Here is a 23,788-nt window from a genome sequence, read left to right as displayed (position 1 = left end):
ATTTAAATGATTTAATAAGTTGCCATCCAAAAGTGCTCAAAAATTGTGAGTCATGTTATTTTTTAACAAGACTTTAAAAAATCCAATAGATTTTGTGTTCTTTTTATTTGCCTTTTGGTTTATCACCCTCCAGTTCCATGCATAAGTTACATTTTAAACTTATTTTCACTTTTAAATGAGCTTTTCAAGAAATCACGAGGCTTTGTCTACACTGCAAGTTTTTGTGGCAGAAAATATGCTAATGAGAGACTCATTAGCTTGAGTCGTGATGTCATTAGCATATTTTCTGCTGATTCTTTTTGCGCAAGTGGTATTTGCGCAAAAAGAAACAATGTAGCCGCTTCCGTTTTGTGCAACCCTCCCACGCACAAAAACTCCAGGAGAGGCATAAGGATCTTGCACAAAAGATTTGTTTTCCACAAAACGGAAGCAGCTACACTGCTTCTTTTTGTGCAGAAATGCCTTGTGCAAAAAGAATCAGCAGAAAATATGCTAATGACATAGTGACTCATGCTAATGAATTCCTCATTGGCATATTTTCTGCTGCAAAAAATTTGTAGTGTAGACAAAGCCTTAAGATCAGGATTTGGTGCTTTTAGAAAAACATCATGGCTGTGTCTAGACTGGCCAGTTTTTCCGCAAAATCAGCTGCTTTTGTGGAAAAACTTGCCAGCTGTCTACACTGGCTGCTTTAATTTCCGCAAGAACGCTGACGATCTCGTAAGATTGTCAATGTTCTTGCGGAAATATTATGCTGCTCCCGTTTGGGCAAAAGCCCTCTTGTGCAAATCATTTGCGCAAAAGGGCCAGTGTAGACAGCTGAGATTTGTTTTGCGCAAAAAAGCCCCGATTGCGAAAATGGCGATCGGGGCTTTTTTGCGCTAATGTGCATCTAGGTTGGCCACGGATGCTTTTCCGCAAAAAGTGCTTTTGCGGAAAGGCGTCTGTGTCAATCTAGATGCTCTTTTCCGAAAATGCTTTTAACGGAAAACTTTTCCGTTAAAAACATTTCTGGAAAATCATGCCAGTCTAGATGTAGCCCATTGGTGAAATGTTATCCCAACTGAATGAAGCCAATGGGAGTTTCACCCAAAATATTGGAAAAGTGGGTAAAACTTAAGGGAATATTTTTTAATATTTTTTCCTTTATATTTTTTTCATATGAACTTACTCATACCAAGAACATAAGTCACATGGGTCCTGCTGCTGCAAACACATAAGCTAAGCCCAACTTTACTCATGTGAGAAGTCCCTCTAATTAATTGGGACTATTTACAAGTAAATTTATGCACTTGCTTAAATGTTTTCAGGATTAGAGCCTAATAATGTCAGAAAAAGTGTCAATATATTTTCAAATTTCATAACTTGTATTTTTCACTGTGTATGCATCATCTTTTTTAAATGGCAAATAAAACCCTTTAACTTTTGCAACATGTAGTAGATCCACTATCACTTATTTAATATGATCTCCTAGGGCTGTTTTGATATGAGATTTACATACGAAAAAAAGTTTTATTGGGAAATTGTCATTTTACTGGTTTTTTAAACTCCCTTTAGATGCCTATGAAAGAAAAAGAAGCATCTCAGAAAGAAGTGATTCTTCTGGCTAAGATGAAGCACCCAAATATAGTAACATTCTACAATTCTTTTCAAGGTTTTATTTTATTTTATTTGTGATTTTAATGTTTAAAGTTAAGTCTTTATGAAACTCTTAATGATTTTTCTCTGTCTAGCTCCCCAAAATTTATGAGAGATTAAAATACTTATCTAGGAACCTGAAAAAATGTAGCGTAAGTATTTTGTACACATACATGACTTCTGGAATTGGACCAAGTTATTACGTTTTACTTCTGTAGCACTTGAAGTATGTGTGGTGTTTTATTGACAAAAAAGAAATAGGCATACAGCCTTACTGAACTATTTATAGCCAGCACTAATGGTTGGAAAAGGATGTACTATACAGCTTTTTTCCTCATGCCCTACTTTTGTTTTCTGTGTGTGTGCATGTTTTTCTTTTTAATGTTTTAAGCCTTGTCTGTCTCTTTCTTATAGCTATGGGGTACTGCACATTGATAGGGCATCTCCTTACGGCTATTTAGAGAAATAGCTCCTTCTTGTAGCATGGCTTCTTTCTCTGCAACACAGGGTATTCCTTTTTGACTTAATCCTCTGGCCAGGTCACTATAGTCCCATCCAAGGCATCAAAATCCCGTTGGATGATTGTCCCAGGCGGCAGTGTGTGACTATGTTGCCTGGTATATGCCACTTCCTCATTGTCTTGTAGGCAAGCCTGCTGACAGGGGGGCAAAGGGGGCAATTGCCTCGGGGCCTGGCAATTCAAAAGCCCCTCCCCCCCAGCCCTTTAAATTGTCACTGAAGTGCCAGGCAGTATGCTCTCAGCAGTTCTGAGGGCTTCTTGGGGAGAGAGGGTCCCATGATGCAGTGCACGTCAGGTGGCGCTGAGGACTGGCTGCCCTTTTTGCCTGAGATCCCACCCCTTCCAGGAGCATGGAGCCAGGTCCCCATCTACCTTGCCCGAGGGCCTGGCAATCCTGTCTCTCACAAGCGCACGCACCCACACACATGCACGCACGCTTGTAGGTGACCCTTTGCTCTGGGTTCCAGCCTAGGGCCTCTCTAATCAGCAGCCACGCTCTGCTGCTAGAGTAGAAACTCAGTTACAAATGGACCAGTCAACCATACCCCTCAGTTGGAACTGGAAGAACACAATCAGGCAGCAGTAGAGACCAAACAACAAAAAATCCAAACCTCTCCGCCCCACAGTACTGTGTTAAAGTAAACTACTAAAAAAAGAGGAAGTATAAAAAAAGATTTGACAAGGCAAGAAAGCCAGGCTTGATTCATTTAAATTAAGATGGTTAAAAGCGGCATTTTCGTCTGTACAGCAGAGGTGAAAGTAAGCCAGTATGCCCTGGTGTGCAGTTTTGGCAAGATGGAGTTAGCCAGCTGGGATGCTCAGCTGCAGGAGGAGTCATGGCATGCTCCCAGCCAGGCTCTCTGGGCTCTCCTGCAGGCTGCTGCACTAAGCAGCAGAAAGCTAGAAAGGTTAAAGGGGCCGGCTGGAGGTGTGCCCCCTTTCTCACACATCAGCCTGGGACTGCTCCAGCCCCAAGACTCCCTGCCCCCGTTAAGGACCATTTAGAAAGGCTGGGGGCACTGAAGCCACCTTCCCCCTAGAGATTTGTACCAGGAGGATGCTGATTGCTGTTTCCCTTCCTATCAGGGAGCGAGAGGAAAGCACACAGAACACTTCCATTCCTTTCACTCCCAGCTGGCGAGGGTAGGAGGCAGAGGAGTGAGTGACCCAGGCTGTTTGCTTTCCTCTTACTCTTTGACAGTGACTAACAGGAACAGCACTCAGCGTCCTGGTACGAATCTTAGGGTGGCGAAGCCCCCTACATCCTCCCTAAATAGTGCCTTTTGACCCCCTGCACTTCTCCCTACACACACATACCCCAGTCTCCTGCCACGAGCCCCTCCTCACACACCCTAACCTGCACTCTGCGTCACTCCTGCACTTCTTCACACACACCCCAGCCTGCTGACTTGAGCTCCCACACCTCCAAACCTCTGCCCTGACTCCTGCATGGTGCCACACTCCCACCTCCTTCTGGGGGGGTGAATACAACAGTTCTCATAAGAAATTTAAGTTACTTTCACCTCTGCTGTATAATAGAGTTTCAAAGCAGTACTAAGTCAATGTTCAGTTGTGAATTTTGCAAAGAACAACCATAACATTTTGTTCAGAGTTTCAAACATTTCGAAATTATGAACAAACTGCATTCCTGAGCTGTTTGTAACACTATGGTTCTACTCCAGGTGCATCTATGATTTGGTTCATGGTTGGATCCAGCCTGCCATGCTCCAGTGGGATTCTTGGGCAGGCTCCCTGGCTGCTGTAGCCACACATGCTGCTCAAAGTAGCTAGCTGCTGGGACCAGCGTGCGAGTCTCTGTGCAGGGTGCCTTTAAGGGGAAGAGGAGCAGTGGGTCTCCCCATGCTGCACGTACCCATGAGCACTGCCCCTGCAGCTACTATTGGCCAGTTTCCAGCCAATGGGAGACAGTGAGGATGTGCTAGGGGTGAGGGTAGGGCACAGAGACATCTCCCCAAGGGGTGCGCACTGTACAGAGAAATGCTGGCCCCAGAAAGTGGCCACTTTGAGCCATGTGTGTGGCCACAGCCGCCAGGGAGACTGCCTGAGGGTCCTGCTGGGATGCTGTCTGAGAGCCACCTGTGATAAGCATCTCACAGTCCGAGCCTGCACCTGGCACTCCTCCCACACCCCAACACCCTGTCCCAGGTCACATCTCCTCCAGTACCCTTGTGCCAGGTCACAATCCTGCACTCCCCACCAGCACCTCAATTTCTTACCTAGAGCTTCCTCTTGTATCCAAACTCCATCCCAGACCCCATATCTCCTCCATTAATATTACCAAATTCTTGGAATGGCCCCCCTTTGAAAATTATTGCCCACCCCGTTCTACTCTATTTCCCTGACCTTTTTCCTACACTCTGTCCCCATTTACTTCCTTCCCTCTATATTATCCAGAGAAGTGTCAGAGGGGTAGCTGTGTTAGTCTGAATCTGCAAGAACAATGAAAAATCTGCTACAGAAGTAGCCATCCTGCAACAAAATATCTTTAAAAACAGACCTCAAAGAGAAACTGCAGAGCTACAGTTCATCTACACCCGTGGTCCCCAACACGGTGCCCGCGGGCGTCATGGCGCCCGTGGGGGCATTTCTCTGCGCCCGCCAAGTGCTCAGGGCTGGCCTGGCCCCGGGCACGTGGCGCATGTGCGGTGCCGGCCCCGGGCGCGTGGCGCACGGTGAGCGCCGGCCCTGGGGGCGCCGCGGATTCACCCCCCGCGGCGCATGGGGGGGAGAGCGCGCCAGCGCCGACCCCGGGCGCGCGGCGCTTGGGGGGAGGGGGGAAGGAAGCGCTAGCGCCGGCTCCGGGCGCGCGGCGCTTGGGGACAGAGCTCTAGCGGGCCCGGGCGCGCGGCGCTTGGGGGAGGGAGGGGGGAAAGAGCGCCAGCGCCGGCCCCTGGCGCGCGGCGCTTGGGGGAGAGAGCGCCGGGCGCGCGGCGCTTGGTGGAAGGGGGGGGAGAGAGCGCCAGTGCCAGCCCAGGGCGCGCGGCGCTTGAGGGGAGAGCGCCGGCCCCCAGAATGCGGCTATGGGGGGACCCCGCCACCTCCCTCCCCCCCGGCCACGCCCCCTGGCGCCCAGCAACCCCTAATGGTTGGGGACCACTGATCTACACATTTGACACCATCAGTTTAGGATTAAACAAAGACTGTGAATGGCTGGCCAACTACAAAAGCAGTTTCTCCTCTCTTGGTGTTCACACCTCCACATCAGCTGCTAGAAGTGGGGCTCATCCTCTCTGACTGAATTGACCTTGTTATTTCTAACCTTACTCTTGATTGGAACTCTGTTCTTATGCCTGTATATTTATACCTGCCTCTGGAATTTCCAGTACATGCATCTGATGAAGTGGGTCTTTACCCACGAAAGCTTATACTCCAATATATCTGGGTATGTCTACACTACCCCCCTAGTTCGAACTAGGAGGGGGTAATGTAGTCATATGGAGTTGCAAATGAAGCCCGGGATTTGAATTTCCCGGGCTTCATTTGCATAAAGCCGGCCGGCGCCATTTTTAAATGCCGGCTAGGTTGGACCCCGTGCCGCGCGGCTACACGCGGCACGGACTAGCTAGTTCGGATTAGGCTTGCAACCATTTAATTCTGTGATTGTATAAATTGGTTAAATAAGTATTGGCCACAATTATTGGTAGCAATAAATTCACTTTGTCATAATGAGGGATGAGTAGGAATGAGCAGTTGAAAATATGGGGATCATCCTGATCATGGAATGAGCTGTAAAGCTTTACTTTTGCAAATCTCTCTTTTTTTATGTCTCTTTTGCTATAATCAGTTTCTACCCATTGATCACCCAAAGACTCCATTTTACTGGAAATCTTTGGTAACTAGAGGTAGAGTAACATAAGCTTAACCCCTCTCTGTCCCAAAAATTCCCCCAACAGAACAGCTGTAACTAAAATAATTAATTGTCCTATTCACTAATATCAATGAAGTAGTTAGAAAAAAGCCTATGTTTTCTTGCAGAAAAGAATATGCTATATATCATGATGGAATATTGTGATGGGGGTGATCTAATGAGACGGATCAATATGCAACATGGAGTGCTCTTTGATGAGGACCAGGTAAAGGGATTATTTTTAGAGGAAACAATTTATATCCTAATATGCATGCTGAGGACTATCAATTATGTGAGGCAATTTCTTATCTTTATTGTTCTAATCACAAGAGACATGCAGCTAAGCCCTTATGACTTCTGTGAGAATTACTGATTTTTCAGTTAAGACCTAGAGAAAAGATCTCTCCTTAGAAATGACATATGAGATGGAAGGTGAGGAGTAATGTAGGTCAGGGCAGTGTCTTGTAGGCACTACAATGTTACTAGATGGGATCAAACCTCCCACTAATTTCAGTAGGAACAGGATTTCACCCATGATCAGAAATAGGATTCAGAATTGTTAAACTAGCCTTCTGAACCTATTTCAGTATACATTAGTTCAGAAATGTGTCTATATATTTAGTCGATGGAATCACAGCTGTTTCTCACCTTCTCTTTACTCCTCTCATTCTGATTCATGCTACTTTTTGCCCTCCCTTCAACTAGCTGAACCATACTTTTCTATTATGCATTGTATGTCACGGTTAGTTTTTTGGACATTGATTTGCATTTTGCAGGTGCTGTCAAGAATTTAGATACCTAGTGACCTAAGTTGCTAGCAAAAATAACTGATTGTAAAACTGCACATACCCATTAAAAAACCCAGTTAAGGCTGGCCTTAAAATGTGACTCTCTGTCTACTCTCAATTTAACATTTATATAGAAAAAGAAATCTCTTCACTTTTCTTTTTTCCATGTAAGTGGTAGAGAAAGGAGTTGGTAGTGAATCATTTGGGAGTTAATTGAGGGTTTAGGATTATCTGGCTCATTTAGTTATCGGAAGCAGAGGAAACACAAGGGAGAGAATGAAGTTAATGTAAGAGCACAAAATCACAAATCAGAAAAATAAAAAATAGGAAACCAACAATAACAAGAACACTGTTGAGGGAAAATACACAGCCAAACTAACAGAAAATGTGTCGTCAGAAGACAAACAAAGAACAGACCAAAAAAAGTAGACAAAACCAAAAAAATCCCCAAACTAAAGAAGCACAGCTACCCAGTTATGTTTAGTTCCCATAATACCTTACATATTTTCAAATCTATGTATGTATTTATTCCTAATTAAAGGCCCCAATTCAATAAATCACAACTTAGCACAGCTAAGCAGGTGCTTAAGTGCTTCCTGATTAAGAATGATTTACTGAATGAAATCATGAAGTCAGTGGGCTGTACATATGTATTGTAAAGTTATGCATGTATTTAAGTGCTTTTCTGAATAAGGATAGACTTAAGTATACATTTAACAGCTTCCAAAAAGTTTTGATCCAGAAAAGTACTTAAGTTCATACTTAATATGAATCGCATGGTTAAGTGTTTTTCTGATCAAGACCAAAGTAAGGATGTAACAACTGTGGCCTAAGATAGGAATAGTGAGAGAAGTTACTATGCAAGCTTCCTTATACAGCTCTGCCATTTACCCACATTTCTAAGCAGCAATCTGTACTTTTCTGTTCCCGAGCCTTTCTTGACAAGGAACCATAAATGTCATCAAAATTGTATGGTGGTTTAATGGTTTCCATCACCGAGGTTTATATGAGACCACATAATTCCTCTTCCAGTTTGATCTGAACTGAGATTTTAATTCAGGCCTTCCTAATTAAAAGGCTACCTTGGGCTTGATTCCACATTCCTTACTCAGGCAGTACTCCCACTGCAGTCACTGGAATATTTGTTGGAATAAGGACTGTTGGATGATGTATTTATCTGCATATAATTTTCTGATAATATTTAAAATTGAAAAATGGATTAAATGAATCTAATCACTCAGATTGGTATTAACAGCTCTGTTTATTTTTCTCTCTTTTTTGTGTATGTGCAATCTGTATTTTAGTTTTGTTTTGTGTTTTTCAGTAAGACATTGGCTTGTGCAGAATTACAGAGTTTTGACCCTTTTGTCTTTCATTATAGATTCTGTCTTGGTTTGTGCAAATTTCCTTAGGACTGAAGCATATTCATGACAGGAAAGTTTTACACAGAGACATAAAAGCACAGGTAGTAAACTTTGGAGTTACCAGTCTTAATTTTACCTAATCACAGAAATGCATATACAGGAAATTCTTCTATGTTTCATCAAGGCATACCAGTTTCTTCTTTATTTACAGAATATTTTGCTTAGCAATAATGGAATGATAGCAAAGCTTGGGGACTTTGGCATAGCAAGAATGTTGAACAAGTAAGCATTATTTTTATACTATTTGTATCCTGTATCTAATGCCAGCTCCAGAAAATGTCACTGGTCCTGAAGATTAAGTGCAGATTGAAAGTGTATGTTGTGTCTAAGGAAGAAATCCAGGGGACTCGGGGTCTGATGCTGCCCTGTGGAAATCAATGAGAATTTTTGAGACAGACTTCATTGGGAGCAGAAAGAGGCCCTAGGACTGCACAGAATGTATCCATAATTATATATATTTCATTTTCGTTGATGTACGAGATGTATGGCAGAAGGATGATCCAGTGCCTAAAACACTAACTTACATTCAGGAGACCAGGGTTCAAGCCACTGTTCCACCATAAACTCCTTTTGTGACTGGGCATATTGCTTAGCATCTCTCTGCCTCAGTCTTCAGCTGTAAAATGAGGCTAATAGCACTTCCCTATCCCACAGAGGTGGTGTGAGGATATCTACATTGTGAGGTGTTGAGATTCTGTGGTAATAGGAGCCACATAAATACCTAAAATAGATGGCAGGTGCACTCCATGCGTTGTATCAGTGCATGCTTTTTTCTAGAATATTTTAATAATAGTCTTCATGGAATACAAAATTACAAGAATACTTACTAGTTCAATAACAACATTCATTCAACAAGTTAACAGTAAAAACACAAATGGCTTAAGCATCACAACCTTCCAGATACTTAGAACCATTTTCATCTCCATTTTACAAATGGGGAATCAGAACCACAGTGAAGGTAGGTGCTAAACTTTCAGTAGGAATTGTGGGTGCTCAACATTTCTGAAAATGAGGCTGTTGGTGCCTTAGATTTGACAATCAAACCCCAAAATTAGTGGCATCTCTTGAAGACATATGGTGATTTGGCCATGGTTACACAGCAGATCAGTGGCAAAGCAGAAAATAGGACTCGCAAATCCCCTGGAGAGCACTTCTTCCTTTCAGTCCTGGTTTGTGTGGGATACTCATATCATTTCATGGTTTAATGGATATATTGCAAAACCACCTAATTCATCATGGAATTGTGCACAGTTAAATGCTTTTAAAATACTGTATTAGCAATAAGCATTTATCTCAGAATGGTGATTGCAACGCTGGTGTGGGCTGAGGAGAGAGAATTCCTGAGCTTTATATTGGAACACAGGCATTCTCTGCTATAGAATCACACAACCATTTTAGCAGAGAGCTGGAGAGTGTTGTAATTTTCTCCCAACTGTGTCTAAATTAATGTACTAAGCTAGTATGAATATACTTTTGTGTAGAAATGATAGTTTGTGTGGGTTTTTTTCCTGGTTACATGCAAGTCCTTTTCCCCATTTCTAGAATTTACTCTTTATCCCTTATGTTTGTTTTGTTCTCTTTTATTAGTACAATGGAGCTTGCTCGTACCTGTGTAGGGACACCCTATTATCTATCACCAGAAATCTGTGAGAACCGACCATATAACAATAAAACGTAAGTCTCTAAATATATCTTTCCTAGGGTGGTTTCCCCAATCCTATGATGAAGCATGAGTGCTTGAAGAAAGGAAGTATTTGCTTTGATAAACTCTTGACTTAACATTACAATTGCATTTTTATTTTCATAAAATGTTTGCAGCTACTTACATTTTAATTTTCTTACTCAGTTGTAATACTCATACTTGTAATACCTGCAGGTTGAAAACAAATAATTTCATTGGTTTCTTTGGAAATCAGTGGTTTCGTCTCATTGTGTGTCTAATATGCAGTAACTGTCATAGACCTGGCTCTTTGTAGTTCTCAGTGTGCAAAACGTTGATAGATTGAGTATTGATCATTAAAAATTATTTTCAAAGAGCTGTGCTGGATTGAGAGTTCTGGACAGTGAAAGCCTTGGTTTTCAGTAATCCTTATTGCAGGAGTGGGCAATAATTGGTGATGGGAGACCACTCAAAGAACCACACTGTTCTATGGAGGGTGGCTTGGGGTCTGAGATGAAGGCACAGAAGGGAACTCAGGGTAGGGGACTGGGGTGTAGCAGAGGGTGTGGGCTCTGAGAGGGGGTTTGAGTGAAGGAGGGCGTTATGGCCTGGTGCAGAGGATTGGGGTGCAGAGTATGGGAGAAGGTGTAGGTGCAGGAGAGGATTCTGATTTGGGGAAAGGGAGTAGAAGGAGGTGCAAGGACATTGTGACCTGCGTCAGAGGGGAAGGAGGGCATGCAGAGAGTTTGGGTGATGATCTGTGGCAGGGAGTAGGGGCGTGGGAGAGGATGGTGCCAGACACAGATTTCCGATCAATGGGAGCTGCAATAATTGTGCAGCATTGAGCAGCTTGGGGCTGTGGCAGGCAGGAAGCCTGCCTGAGGGTCCTGGAGGGCTGCGGGCCAGATCCAGAGCCTTGGTGGGCCAGATGTGTCCCATGGGCCATATTTTGCCTGCTCAAGTGTTATAGAGTTTTCTGCAGAAGAGGTAGATAGAGGCTCACTGAAAGCCACCAAAACATTGGATGCTGAGGATTGAAGAATCATGGATTAGGGGAAGCTGTGTACCCACTTTTCTATGTGGGAAGCTCGACTCCAGATTAGAAGAGCCTTGATGCCAAACAGATACCTCCATTCTGAAGCTCTCGGGGGGGCTCTTCAGACTGCTCATCTTCCTTGCCGTCTCCTGGGCTGTCAGTCAGTCAGAGATAGCCTATCCCTTCCCTGTGCAGGAACATCCCTTCTGCTGGCATCATACCCTGGTGACATGCCTCCCATCTATGACAATAAAAGGGGAAAGTCAAAAGTATTCAGTTACTGCAGTGATGAATGTGATCTAGAAAAATATATAGAGTAACGGGCTCCACCTCTGGGGGTAGAGTTATGTGGCCAAACATCAGCTCTGCAATCATCTCTGTGTAGATTTCCATTCCCAGATTCACCTCGTGATCTAAACCTGCCTAGGTCATTCAACTCGGAGTCTGTATCCAGGGAAGGAATCTGTCGGGGCATCTCTACTACAGCTACAAGTATCCACTGAAAATGAAGGGGCAGTTGTTTATATTTATACTGTCAGGCAGACAGACATGATAGGCAAAAAGAACCATTGCAGTGAGTGCTGATCATCTTCATTGCATCTCCAAAATGATATTCTTCAAAAACTATTTTACACTGCTGCAAGTGCAAACACCAGCCCATCAGTTCTAATATTGGTCAGTACATTTGAGGATAATCAAGTATTAGGATGATTGTAATTGCTATGTATATGACACACTCTGTGTGCATGCATGGTATATAAATGAAATTTTAAAAAACAACAACAAAAAGGAGGGAGGGCAGAAACCAGAAAATATAATTCTAGGTTAGTTTTGGCCCAAAACCAAACATCTCTACAAATTACAATAATGTTAACTTTTGGTGACATTTCATTGAGTAATTTGAGGTGAGGGGATTGTACAAAATGTTAAGGCACATTCTCCTGACATTTGAATGGCTTCCACCCACAGAGATATTTGGTCTCTTGGCTGTGTTCTGTATGAGCTGTGCACCTTAAAGCATCCAGTAAGTATATTCACAATCTAATATCTGTGGCAAGGGCCCTTCTTTCCCTTGCTCATCTCTGTACTCTTTCTCCTTGGCAAGATGGGCCTTTGGTAAAGCACCCTCTATCTGCTGCGTCTGGGCAGTCAGCCTCATCCTCAGCAGAGGGTTAGGCTTGTGATTTCCCCCTGGGATAGGGTGCCCAGCCTCTCCTGAAGCTGCTCACTCCGCTCCTGTCTCTGGCTTAGTAGCTGCCTGCCGCGTGCATGCGTATGTGTTTTTCTTTCTTTCTTCCCTTCATCCAACAGGGGAGGCCTTGAAAAAGCCTCAGGCAGGCCTGAAGCTAACCCTAGTTGGTCCGGGGTAGCCCTGTCTCAGCTGATCCTACTGTGCCTGAGACAACCCCTTGTCTGATGATCCTGACAGACCTGTAGTAACCCTCTTCTGTTTAACAGGAGAGTGGGCCTTTTACCCATCTAGGGCTGCCTTTTCCAACTTGATTGCAGCTCTCTGGCCTAACTTTGTCACATATCATATTATTAAAAAAAACCTGAACAGGCCAAAAAAATGTGGCAATGGGAGTATTTTAAACACAACTGTTGAAAGGAAACATTTGCAATTTAATGGAGTTGACTTTAGAACGTGCTATTTTGTCTTTCACCTTAATTTCTCACATAGTCTGTTTTGGGCATATTGAAAGAAAATGAAGTGAATATTTAGATAGATAGACACTGTTTTTTTCCACATAGCGCTGCTATTTTTATTCTAAGGGTGTTCACCTCTGATCTGAGGCCAGATACACTTCTGAATCCCTACTTTCTTAGGTGAGAGCTGTTTTGGAGTTGGGAGGTGGAAGCTTCAGAAAATCCAGTGTGGATCAGTGACAGTCCTGGCAATTGAGTACACACTGGCATCTCAGCTAATTACAATTAAATGGCAAAGTGGGAGACAGTGGGATAAGTCATATTGTACCTTTTATCCTATAAGATCCCAAGGCATTTTTGCTTACTTTTATGTATATGGATCAACCACCTTTAAAATGCATCTGTCTTTGGGATGGAACATGGCTACTCTTCAACAGTGCACAGCAACACTGTTTAAGAGAAAAGAATATCTTGTCCAAATAAATTTATTTATGAAGATATACTAAAGGAAGAACTAAAGACAAACTTCAAACTTAGGTGTCTAAATATGGGTTTAGGTGCCTAATTTAGAAGCCAAAGTTAGAAAAATATTGATCTAATTTAGTGTACATTTTCAAATCCAAATTTATATAGAGTCCTTGGAAACATTTTCCAAAAGCTTTGGTTTGATATGGCTTCACGTTAATGGCAGTAAAGACTAGATACGACATATTACAGCAATAAGCATTCCCTTGATTGGTGCTCAGCTCCCGAGCTTTGTGTGGAATAGGGAGGAGGGCAGAGGCTGATCAGAGTGACCAGAGAGGACCAGCATCACGGAAACAACAGAAGCTGAGCTTCCCACTCTGATTATAAAATCAAGGTCATGTCACACAGAACAGTGCTGATGGCAGGGGCAGTAAGGCTGGTATGGGAAGGTGCCTGGAATCCTCCCTCCTCGCCACCATGATTTTGCTCAGTGTCTTAAATGGCAGTGTTATACGGTCATTGCTTCCTATATCAAGTGGCAGTAATTATTATTGACCGATTATTATATTTTATTTTTCAGTTTGAAGGCAACAGTTTACACCAGCTGGTGCTGAAGATTTGTAGAGGACATTTTGTCCCAGTGTCTCCCAAGTATTCATATGACCTGAGGATTTTAATTTCCCAGTTGTTTAAAATATCTCCAAGAGATCGACCATCTATCAATTCCATATTAAAGAAGCCCTTTTTGGAGAAGCGCATCACCAACTACTTGCCCCCTGAAGTAAGATTCTTAGGCTGCTGACTGCACTTTGACACATCCTTTTTTCTTTTTCTTTTTTAATTAGGCAACAAGTCTGGTTGATAACAGTAATAGGGTTGACATGATATACTTCTATTTCTGCAAGGCATTTGACTTGGTACTACATAACATCTTGATTAAAAGACTAGACAGATATAAAATGTACATAAAACACGTTAAATGGACGAAAAGTAAGCTAAACGATAGGTTTCAAAATGTAAATAGAGAATCATCATCAGATGGGTATTTCCAGTGGGGTGAATCTCACAGGGATCGGATCCTTGGCCTATGCTGTTTAACATTTTTATTAATGACCTGGAAGAAAACACAGAATTATCACTGATAAAGTTTGCAGATGACCCAAAAATTGGAGGGTGAGGTTAAAAAAGCAGAAGACTGATGCTGAGCAACCTGGATTACATTATAAGCTAGGCACAAACAAACAATATGCATTTCAAAATGTATAAATGTGGGAACAATGAAATAGTCTGCACTTGCACCATGGGAAACTATTGTGGGAAGAAAGACCCTAAAAAAGATTTGGGGGTTGTGGTGGATAATCACCTAAATACTGAGCTCCCACTGTGAGAACCACAAGGTCTAACGCAGTGGTTCTCAAACTGTAGCAACTTGAGGACCCCCATTTTGACATTCAAATTTTCAAGGGCTTCCAAGCCTTCCCTGTTCAGCCCCAGGCCCTGTCCCTTTCCTCCCAAGTCCTGCCCTACCTCTCCATGTCCCTGCCCCACCTCTACCCCTCCTCTTCCATGCCTCTTTACGCTCCATCCCCCAAGTGCACCTGTTCCCACTCTTTCCCCTCCCTCCCAGCACCTGCTGCACTCTGGGAAACAGCTGTTCTGCAATGTGCAGGCAGCACTAAGAGGAAAGAGGAGGAGTTGATCAGCAGGACCAGCCCCAGACATGCTTTCACCCCCATCTCTGAGCTCGTCCCATCCCTACTCCTACTCCTCCCTCTGCCTGTCCCCGGTGTGCAGGAGGCACTAGGAGGAAGGTTGATGAGTTGAGGGAGGGAGGAAGAGTTCATCAGTGGGGCCAGTAGACCTTCTAAAGCAGGGCTACTCAACTTTGGAAGCTCTGGGGGCCACAATGCCACTCATATCACGTGCTGAGGGCCGCAACTTAAGTGTGGTTGCATATACTTGCAAATATATATGCAAGTAGCTTCTTTCACACTGACAGGCATGAATACAAAAATTAAGATAAGACTACACAACACACAGACCCCATTTAGGTCATTTCAGCTGATATTAATAAAATGCAGTGTTTACCTAATTTCCACCCATATGACAGCACTTTTAGTGAGCAATGCCAGTCCAGGAATTTAACTACTAAAACACATATCACCAGAACACCATTATATTGGCTACTTTTTTGTTTTAGCTCCCACCTGTGGGCTGCAAATAAACGGGCCATGGGCCGCCAGTGGCCCGCGGGCTGCGTGTTGAAAAGTCCTGCTCTAAAGTATCAATGATCACAGACCACTGTTTGAGAAATTCTGGTCTAGTGGAATCCTTGAATGTATAAGCAGAGGAATCTTGAGTTGAGCTGTTATTTTACCCCTGTATTTGCCATGGTGTGACCTTTAATGGACTACTGTGTCCAGTTCTGGTGCCCACAATTCAAGGATGTTAATTGGAGAGGTTTCAGAGAAGAGCACAAGAATGATCAAAGGACTAGCAAATATGCCACATGAGTCTATTTTACTTACAAAGAGAGAGTAAAGGGACGACTTGATTGCAGTCTATAAATACCTACATAGGAAACAAATATTTAATTATGGTAATGGGTTCTTCAGTCTAACAGAGAAAGGTACAGCATGAGTCAGTGGCGGGACATTGATGAAACTAGAAAAATTTTGATAGGAAGTAAGGTGTACATTTGTTAACAGCAGAGTCATTAACCATTGGAACAACTTACACAGAGTCATAGTGGATTCTCCATCACTGACAATTTTTAAATTGTGTGTTTTTCAAAAAGATCTGCTCTAGAATTTATTCTGGGGAAGTTCTATGACCTGTGTTATACAAACAATTAGACTAGGTGATCACAAATGGTACCTTCTGGCCTTGAAGTCTATAAATCTATTAAACAAGATGCAGTACAGACAGTTGAAACAGATACTTTTTGCTTATAGGTAATACAGGAAGAATTCAGCCACTCTGTTATAGACGAAATAAGACCTTCAGCAGCACATCCTGTTGCCAAGCTGGTGCAGGGTAAGTCTTGTTTTATGACAGAATAATAATACATATGTTATTAATTAACATGAGCTCTAAACTAATCTTAATGCTATATAGAAATCAAGATGCATTGTAATTAACGGATGGACTTACCTTTTCAGCAGCTTTTAATGTGATTTGCACTAGGGATGTAAATAACCATTAAAACAGGTAACTTATTAAAATTATTCTTGTTAACCGGTTAACTATTCTTGGGCTGGCGAATGGCAGCTAGGGCCAGAGTCCTGCCTGCCTACCTGGGCCATTCTGGCACGGCCTCAAGAAAATTGACACCCACAAGAAAAGTCAACAATAATTTCAAAAACCAAACATATGTGCATTTAATACTTCAAAGATTCTTCTTAGAATAGCTGAACACATACTCTTTTTGCTGTAACTCTTGTTCTTCCTCAGTTCATCTATTGTTATGTCTGTTGGCAGATTTTAAGTTTATCTAGGAAGGGTCATTGTGGTGTTATGCATTGTTCAAAGCACTGATCACACTTCTGTGTATTGTAAAAATGACTAATCATCTCGTGTACTTGTGGCACAAATGCAGTTTAAATCAGAGCTGACATTCATAGACATTTCAGTCTATGTAACATGACAGTACACTGTATTATTTTGTCAGCAGACAGCATTTTTCAAAATAAAATAAATTAGATCAAAATGTGAAAGACAGCAATGTTAAATTTGTAATTGACACCCTCTTATAAGCCTGGTATATATAGCCAATCTAAAAAGCATAGATTATGGCTGGCTGACATCTGTATTGGAACTGCTAAATACCTGCTGTATATGATGATCACTCAATTTTGCTCTAATTTTGTGTTCTTCATTATATCACAAATACTTCACAATGTTACTTATGGAAGAACAGATGTGGCATGCAGTGGGATTTACCAAAGTGCCTAATCAGGGTAGGGGCATAACTTGATTCAAATTTGGCCTTTGGCCTCATCACTCCTAGGTTATAGTCTTGAGTCTAGCACTGAATCCCTTTGTAACCTTGAACAAATCTCTCTGTGCTTTAGTTTACCTATCTGAAAAATGAGCAAAAGGATACCTACCTTACAGGAGTGCTCTGAATCTTAATTAATGCTTTCTGAAAGCTTTGTACTCCTTGGGTGAAAAGCAAGAGGTGAGGTGTAAAGTATTATTAATAGTATTAATGTGAAATATTTATTAGACTATCCAGTGCATGTTAGACATATGCTCATTTTGCAGTTTATAATTAGAATGTGATAAGAACAATGGGAATAATTACTATTACAGTTAAAAAATTCTTTTATTTTTTATTTATTAAATAAGTTCCTAAAGTTCAAAAAGTGAGAGTCCAAGACCATTGTTCTCCAAGATCAAGGATGTTGGAACCAGTCAAGAAACAGGAATTATTACATATTAAAGAATGGAAACCTCCTTCAAGAGTCCACCAACCTATTGTCCAGGTACTGTGCCTTCAAAATATACAGAGCTTTTCTCCTTTCTGAAATGTAGTCATATCAAGATAGAAGAAATCTGCTTTTAAAAAGATTGTTTTGGGTTATTGGCAGGAGTTGTATTTGAAAGTATTTGGCAACGGAGGCAATCAAACTGAGTCTGTTCCTATTTGAAGGAGATAAGGCTTAATTCTGCTTTCAGCTATACTGGTATACATCCAGAGCAATTCAATGGACATAGTGAAGTTGTTCCAGGTTTACACTTATATAACTGACAGCAGAATTTGAAGCATGCTGTTTTTCTTATTTCGGCAAAGTTACAATACAATGTTAACATACTATGTAAGTATATCATACGGTATGTTACTTATCCAAGATCAGGTAACTGTTAAAAATGTGGCTAAATATTTGGCCTGCTGGTTGAGGAGCTATTCTCTTCTGAGTGTGCTAGAAAAAGTGACAAAGTTTAAAATACAGTATTTAGGCTTTTTTTTTTGGCATTTCTCTTGCATACATATTTGTTGTGAAACTTTTTCCACTACAAGGATAATCCATTTTTACTATTTCACAATTCCATAGAATTGTCACATTTTTCCAATAAAGTTCAATACAAAGTCTAATTGTTAATAATAAAAAAGAAGATTTATTTTAACCCCAAGAAATTATCTCCTTTACTGGAGCATTAGGTAAGCCCAACAAGAGATCTCCAGGAAGCCAGAATTTTGTCACGAGATTAATCTTTTTAATAACTTCTTCCCCAAACCATCTAATTCCTGGATACAAGTACCACATGTGAAAATATGTTTCCTTCTTCTTGCAGCCTCCCTATTAGCAAAAGTACAATGGAGGTGCATCTACACTGTAGGGCTTAACTCAAAATAAGATGCGCAAATTGAGCTACGTCAATTGCGTAGCTTATTTTGAAATTGAAATTGGGAGCATCTACACAGCACTTATTTCAAAATGGAGCACTCTTCCTCCAACTTCCCTTACTCTTCATACAATGAGGGTTACAGGAGTCAGAGTAAGAAGTCCTCTAGCTTGATAGTATTTTGATATTATTTCAAAATTACTGCCTGCTGTGTAGATGTGGACTAAGGTATTTTGAAATAATGCTAGTTATTTCAAAATAAAGTTGCTATGTAGATGTACCCTGGATCTTAACTGGAGTAAAAAGCCATTTATATAGAAATTTATTGAAGACAAAAGTCTTTGAGCTGTACAAAGTGAAGATGGTATATTCCCTTTCTCATATAGAGACCTGCCCATCCAGATCAAGTTATTTGTCCATATCCCTCTCCCGTCTGTTCATCTGGATTGGGTTTTTTTTTTCAACATTTTTTTCTATTAAAATTGTATATATCTGAGAAACTGAACCGTTTGTTCCAATTTGCTCCTGGGTAATTCCTCAACTGTAGTTAATGGTACAGATAAAGCTGCCTTACATGTAGATTTCACAGTCAAATGTGGAATTCATTTAGGATATCAGAATATGATAAAATGTATTACAGTGGCCCTAATTTATTTAGCTTACAGGGCACAAAAAACCCCATATTGATTGACTTACAATGAGGAGAGCTTCAGAAAGAGGGGAGTTAAAGTAATGGAGAGACAGGTTGCAGTAAGAAAAATGTGTCTCTGGAAGCCAGATAGCCCTTAGATGAAGTATAGAAAGGCTAGGGAAGTTGTCCTAGGACACATCTACATTGCAGGGCAAAAGTCAAATTAAGATACGTAACTTCAGCTACATCAATTGCATAGCTGAAGTCGAAATAGTTTAATTCAGCTTTTGGTGCTGTCTACACAGCAGGAAGTTGAAGGAAGAACACTCTTCCTTCGACTTCTCTTACGTCGCATAAAATGAGGGTTACAGGAGTCGGAGTAAGAAGTGCTCCAGCGTGACATTATTTTGAAATAATGCTGCTGTGTAGATATACCTCTAGATATAATCTGGATAGTTAGTATGTATTACTAAATAGGGAGTGGGAATGGAATTTGCTTTAAAATGTGTTTAGTGCAGAGGATAAAAAATAGCTTCCAGCTTATCATGTCTTGACTTAAGAATAATCATTCATTACCTTTTGAAATTTCATCCTTTACATATATTTTCAGCATTGGCGCTCCAGACTTAAGATGGAAGGAAGGCCAGACGCTGCCAGAGTATATGGACATTATGGTCATTATTATGATAAACTTGATAGCTTGCAGAAGAGACTTTATTTACAAGATGACCTTTCTCACTTCAATCAAAGAGTCAATGAGTATTATAAACAGAAAGGACAAGTTGCGCCTCCCCCACCAGAGTGGTAATCTTTTCCATCAATTTAAATACTGAAGAATCACCAGTACTTTGACTCCTCAACCTTTTTGATCATATAGCAGTGTTGAGATACAGAAGCAGAGTCACTCATTCTGTGTGATTCCTTTCTTGCTCATGCTTTTGATGTGGTTCTTATATTACATATAATTCAACAAGAAAAAATGAAATGTCCATTTCTATCTACCTGTTCAACTTAGAGATTCATTTTTGAATATATTTTCATGACATTTGAAACTGTTCATTGTAGAAACTTCTCCTAGATCTCAGTGCAGCTCTGGGTTCAAAGAAATAACACTACACTAATCTGTGCAGGTCCTCTGTAAGAGCCAAAGGCTGTCTTTCTCCTCTCTCCCACCACCCAACCTCAAGTGGTCAGAAAGCTCTAAAGACAGCAGGACCACTGTTGTTTTCCAGCCTAGAGATTGTGGTTAGGATAGGTCAAAGAGATATTTGCTCCCACAGAGCTTATGCTGTAGCCTCTTCTGTAAAGTTCCTTTCTGCTACAGGTTTATAAAATTCACAGCCTCTCTCATTCAGGCTGTGTCTAGACTACATCCCTTTTTCGATAAAGGGATGTAAATTAGGCACGTCGATATTGCAAATGAAGCGGGATTTGAATTTCCCGCGCTTCACTTGCATAATGGCGGCCACCGCTTTTTTCAAAATGGGGCTTTTTCGAAGAAAAGCGGCAGTTTAGATGGGGCATTTTCGACAGAAATGCCTCGTTTCGAAAGATCCTGTACTACTTGGATCTTTTTTTTTCCCCCCGAAAAAAGCAGCAGCCGCCATTATACAAGTAAAGCGCAGGAAATTCAAATCCTGGCTTCATTTGCAATGTCAACATGCCTAATTTACCGAAAAAGGGATGTAGTCTAGACGTAGCCTCAGACTCCACAATGGAAACAGTTCTCCTTTTTCTGAGAGTGCCTGTCCATTTGTCACAAATGGATGAGTTCAAGAAGATTTGCATAAGGTAGGCCAGGTTAGGGATGATCAGGCATGCCAGATTTAAATGTTGCCTTGTTTGGGAAGCTTCAGTTAAAGTAGATTGGGCTATAAGGTTTTGGTCAAAGAAGGCAAGGTTGGGGATGACTGAATTTAGGATACCCAGCTTCAGCTGAATTCAGGATGTTAACGCAAACTAAACTGAGGTTGATTCATTGAATGACAGTGGCATTCAGAAAGCATGATGTCAAATAACTGATGACCAAGGAACTTATAAGCAAATGCTGATTGTTTTGCAACTAAAAATATTCTATAAAAAACCCTGCTAATGCAAAGTGTGGGTGTTCTAGATAAGCACACAGAAATCAGGAAATGTTAGGACTGAACATCCAACTTTAACTCTTTGCTCCTGTGTGAGTGTTTTACAAAACTATTATTTCAATAACATATTAATATACTGTTTCTCAGGCTTCAGAAGCCTGATATAATTGATGGAATGGAGAGGGCAAGAGACAGAGGTCAAGTGAATGTGTGGTTACTTCATTATTATTGTTCCATTAGTATATTCGTTTACATTTAACATAGTATAACTAGAGTTCAGGAAGTAACTTCTGGTAAACAAATAATGTGTATGGCTGTGTGTATATGTAGGGAGCTTCCATACTAGTATAATTTTGCTGAAAGTTGTAGACAAAAACACCATTGTTGAACGTCACTGTGTTCTGTCAGGCCTGCAGAGTATCTTCAAAGAGGGCTTGATGCCCAGCAGTACAAGATGAAAGTAGAAAAGCAGTTGGTAAGTAAATACTGAATTATAGATGTAACCACCTCTTTCCTCCCTGGGTTACTCGGGAGCAGGCCACACACGCTTGTGTGCCTGATGCTTTTAACATAAAAGGAGATCTTGAGTACCCCAGTGATGGTGTTGTATAATTTGGGATTCCCTGTCCACCCCCTTGCTGCAGTCCCTTGCTTTTAAAAGAATATACAGTTGTGGAGCCTCCAAGCTTCTGGCCCTGTACACATTTAATGGTGTGCCTTGGGAACCTCCAGGAATCAACTTATTCCAGTAATAATCTGGATCTAACTCCAAAACAACAATTATAAATAATATACATCTAATTGATTAACTTAACACACCTTTACTTAACTTAAAGAAACAGGGTTTAACAGATTAAAAGTGAATAAAATCAATTAACAAAGTACACGAAAGTAAAGGAAACTTCTCTAACTGACATTTACACTGCCACCATTTACCCAACCCCAGACTGTGCACTCCTCTAGATTCACTTGCTTGCATTGGCGTGCTTGAAGGTCTGTAGCTGGAGTGGAGACAGCACTGTGCAGGTTCTGTGTTAGTTCAAGGTGAGCGGCTAGCAGCAAAATCCCTCTGCCAGTGGAGCAGGCCCCACCAAATGCCAGCAGCTCTGGTTCACTGGGCAGATCACTCTGGCTCTCTTTGGACCCAGAGTCAGTTGTGTGCTCCGTCCCAGGCAGCACTTTCCCAAAGAGCCACAGTTACGTTCTGTGCAGGATTATGTAGGCCCTTCTCAGCCACAGGGGCAGTCACCAACAGCCCCTGAAGCTAGGGTTGCCAGGTGTCCGGGTTTTGAACTGGACAGTCCAGTATTTGAGCTTTCTGTTTGGGAAACAAATAGAGAAAATATAAATGTCCGGTATTTTCTAAATAAGATGTAATGTAGATCGTGATGTAATGTCAAGTGTGTCCAGTATTTTTGATGAAACCATCTGGCAACCCTACCTGAAGCAGCCTGTTAGATCCAAGCCCCAGCAGGCTATCAGCGGCAGGCTCTAGCTTCCAGCAGCAGCTCCTGGCCTGGAAAAAGGCTCCACACCAGCAGTCTGGCTCCTTTCCCTAAAATGGAGCCCATCAATCCTCTCTCTCGCTGCCTGGAAGAGAGCAAGAGTTTTTCCTCCTTTTTCCCAAGGGTTGGGAGTTGTAGTCTCTAGGGCTAGAGACCCCCACAAAGGATCATCCCAGTGAAAGTCAGAGGCTCCTAGAGTAAGGGGACTACATAGAATACAATCAATACAATGGAAATGAGTGAAAGCCTAGATGATGAACCTGTGTCTTTTTCACAGCAAAGTACAGCACTGATAAATAGGGAATCCTGCTGTAAAGTTTTTGTTGATTTTATTTGTCAGTCCCCGTAATACACGAGGTTCGAAGGGATGCCGGAAAGGATGAGACCACAACTGGGGGCTTTAAAAAGCACAAACTGATTTTATTTTGATGACGCCAGACAATCATCAGAACAAAAATTAAACAGATTGCCAGACAACACAAAACAATTCCCTGAGGCTTTTCTAAATCACAATAATTCCCAATAACTGCCCAGGGGTTAGGAACAGTTGAATTAACACTGGTATTATCCATAGGGCTGAGTATTTACACAACTTTATACAAGGAAACAGTAAAAAACCTAAACCACAACTATTTATAAACTAACTTAGTAACTTTTTAGCCACTGTCACTTGACAAGCAATAAGGACAACTAAAAAATCAATTAGGATAGGGATGATGGCCGGGGGGGGGGGGGGGGGTTATACCAGTTCTGGAGACAGCAGGAACACAAGTACCGGTCGCATGCTCATAAACTGTCTCCACTCGGGTCGACCAACTCGGAGTACGCTCAGTAAGACTCGAGAGCGGGGGGTGCAAGGCGTCTGGGTGATCAGGCCAGGCGTTCACTCGATGCAAATCCCCAGTGAGAGAGGGGCTGCCTGCCTGTTTTATTGCCTGTGAACTTATCACCCCATAGGTTGGTTTTTGCTGCAGTGGGTGGAGTAGCAGGCCTGAGCACAAGCCAGCCCATTGGCTGATCTTTTACTGCAATGGGTGGAGCGAGCAGGGGAAGATTATTAATTTACATGCCCTTATATGGAAAACACTCCACCTCACAGACAGAGCCCCCTATACCAGCCTTAGAGGTATTACAGGCTATGGCTCCCTGCGACGGGCAGCCATTGTTGTA

The 23,788-nt window shown here is 41.8% G+C and overlaps 1 protein-coding gene and 2 long non-coding RNA genes across 3 annotated transcripts in view; 1 reads left to right on the top strand and 2 right to left on the bottom strand.

Annotated features, from left to right (window-relative positions):
* NEK5 (NIMA related kinase 5) overlaps window positions 1–23,788 on the top strand; it is a 43,305-nt gene that overhangs the window by 2,204 nt on the left and 17,313 nt on the right. Inside the window, exons 3-13 of the mRNA XM_075919100.2 lie at window positions 1,558–1,654; window positions 6,155–6,252; window positions 8,196–8,279; window positions 8,390–8,460; window positions 9,826–9,912; window positions 11,904–11,958; window positions 13,630–13,830; window positions 16,004–16,085; window positions 17,400–17,536; window positions 19,640–19,833; window positions 21,522–21,588. Coding sequence (XP_075775215.2) covers window positions 1,558–1,654; window positions 6,155–6,252; window positions 8,196–8,279; window positions 8,390–8,460; window positions 9,826–9,912; window positions 11,904–11,958; window positions 13,630–13,830; window positions 16,004–16,085; window positions 17,400–17,536; window positions 19,640–19,833; window positions 21,522–21,588 — 1,173 coding nt within the window. The remainder of the gene's footprint in view (window positions 1–1,557; window positions 1,655–6,154; window positions 6,253–8,195; window positions 8,280–8,389; window positions 8,461–9,825; window positions 9,913–11,903; window positions 11,959–13,629; window positions 13,831–16,003; window positions 16,086–17,399; window positions 17,537–19,639; window positions 19,834–21,521; window positions 21,589–23,788) is intronic.
* On the bottom strand, window positions 8,469–11,167 carry LOC149525770 (uncharacterized). Its single transcript, XR_016348525.1, has 3 exons — window positions 11,027–11,167; window positions 10,065–10,108; window positions 8,469–8,603 (listed from the first exon to the last, which is right to left on the bottom strand). It is a non-coding gene; the product is annotated as an uncharacterized LOC149525770 (long non-coding RNA).
* On the bottom strand, window positions 21,600–23,592 carry LOC142826510 (uncharacterized). The gene is made up of 3 exons (XR_012900688.2): window positions 23,364–23,592; window positions 22,555–22,703; window positions 21,600–22,431 (listed from the first exon to the last, which is right to left on the bottom strand). It is a non-coding gene; the product is annotated as an uncharacterized LOC142826510 (long non-coding RNA).

This window comes from Pelodiscus sinensis, chromosome 1 (genome assembly GCF_052426305.1).
Source record: "Pelodiscus sinensis isolate ZL-2025 chromosome 1, ASM5242630v1, whole genome shotgun sequence".
NCBI classification, from domain to species: Eukaryota; Metazoa; Chordata; order Testudines; family Trionychidae; genus Pelodiscus; species Pelodiscus sinensis.
The sequence above is the reverse complement of the archived record's forward strand: the minus strand, read 5'-3'. Positions and strand labels throughout refer to the sequence as shown.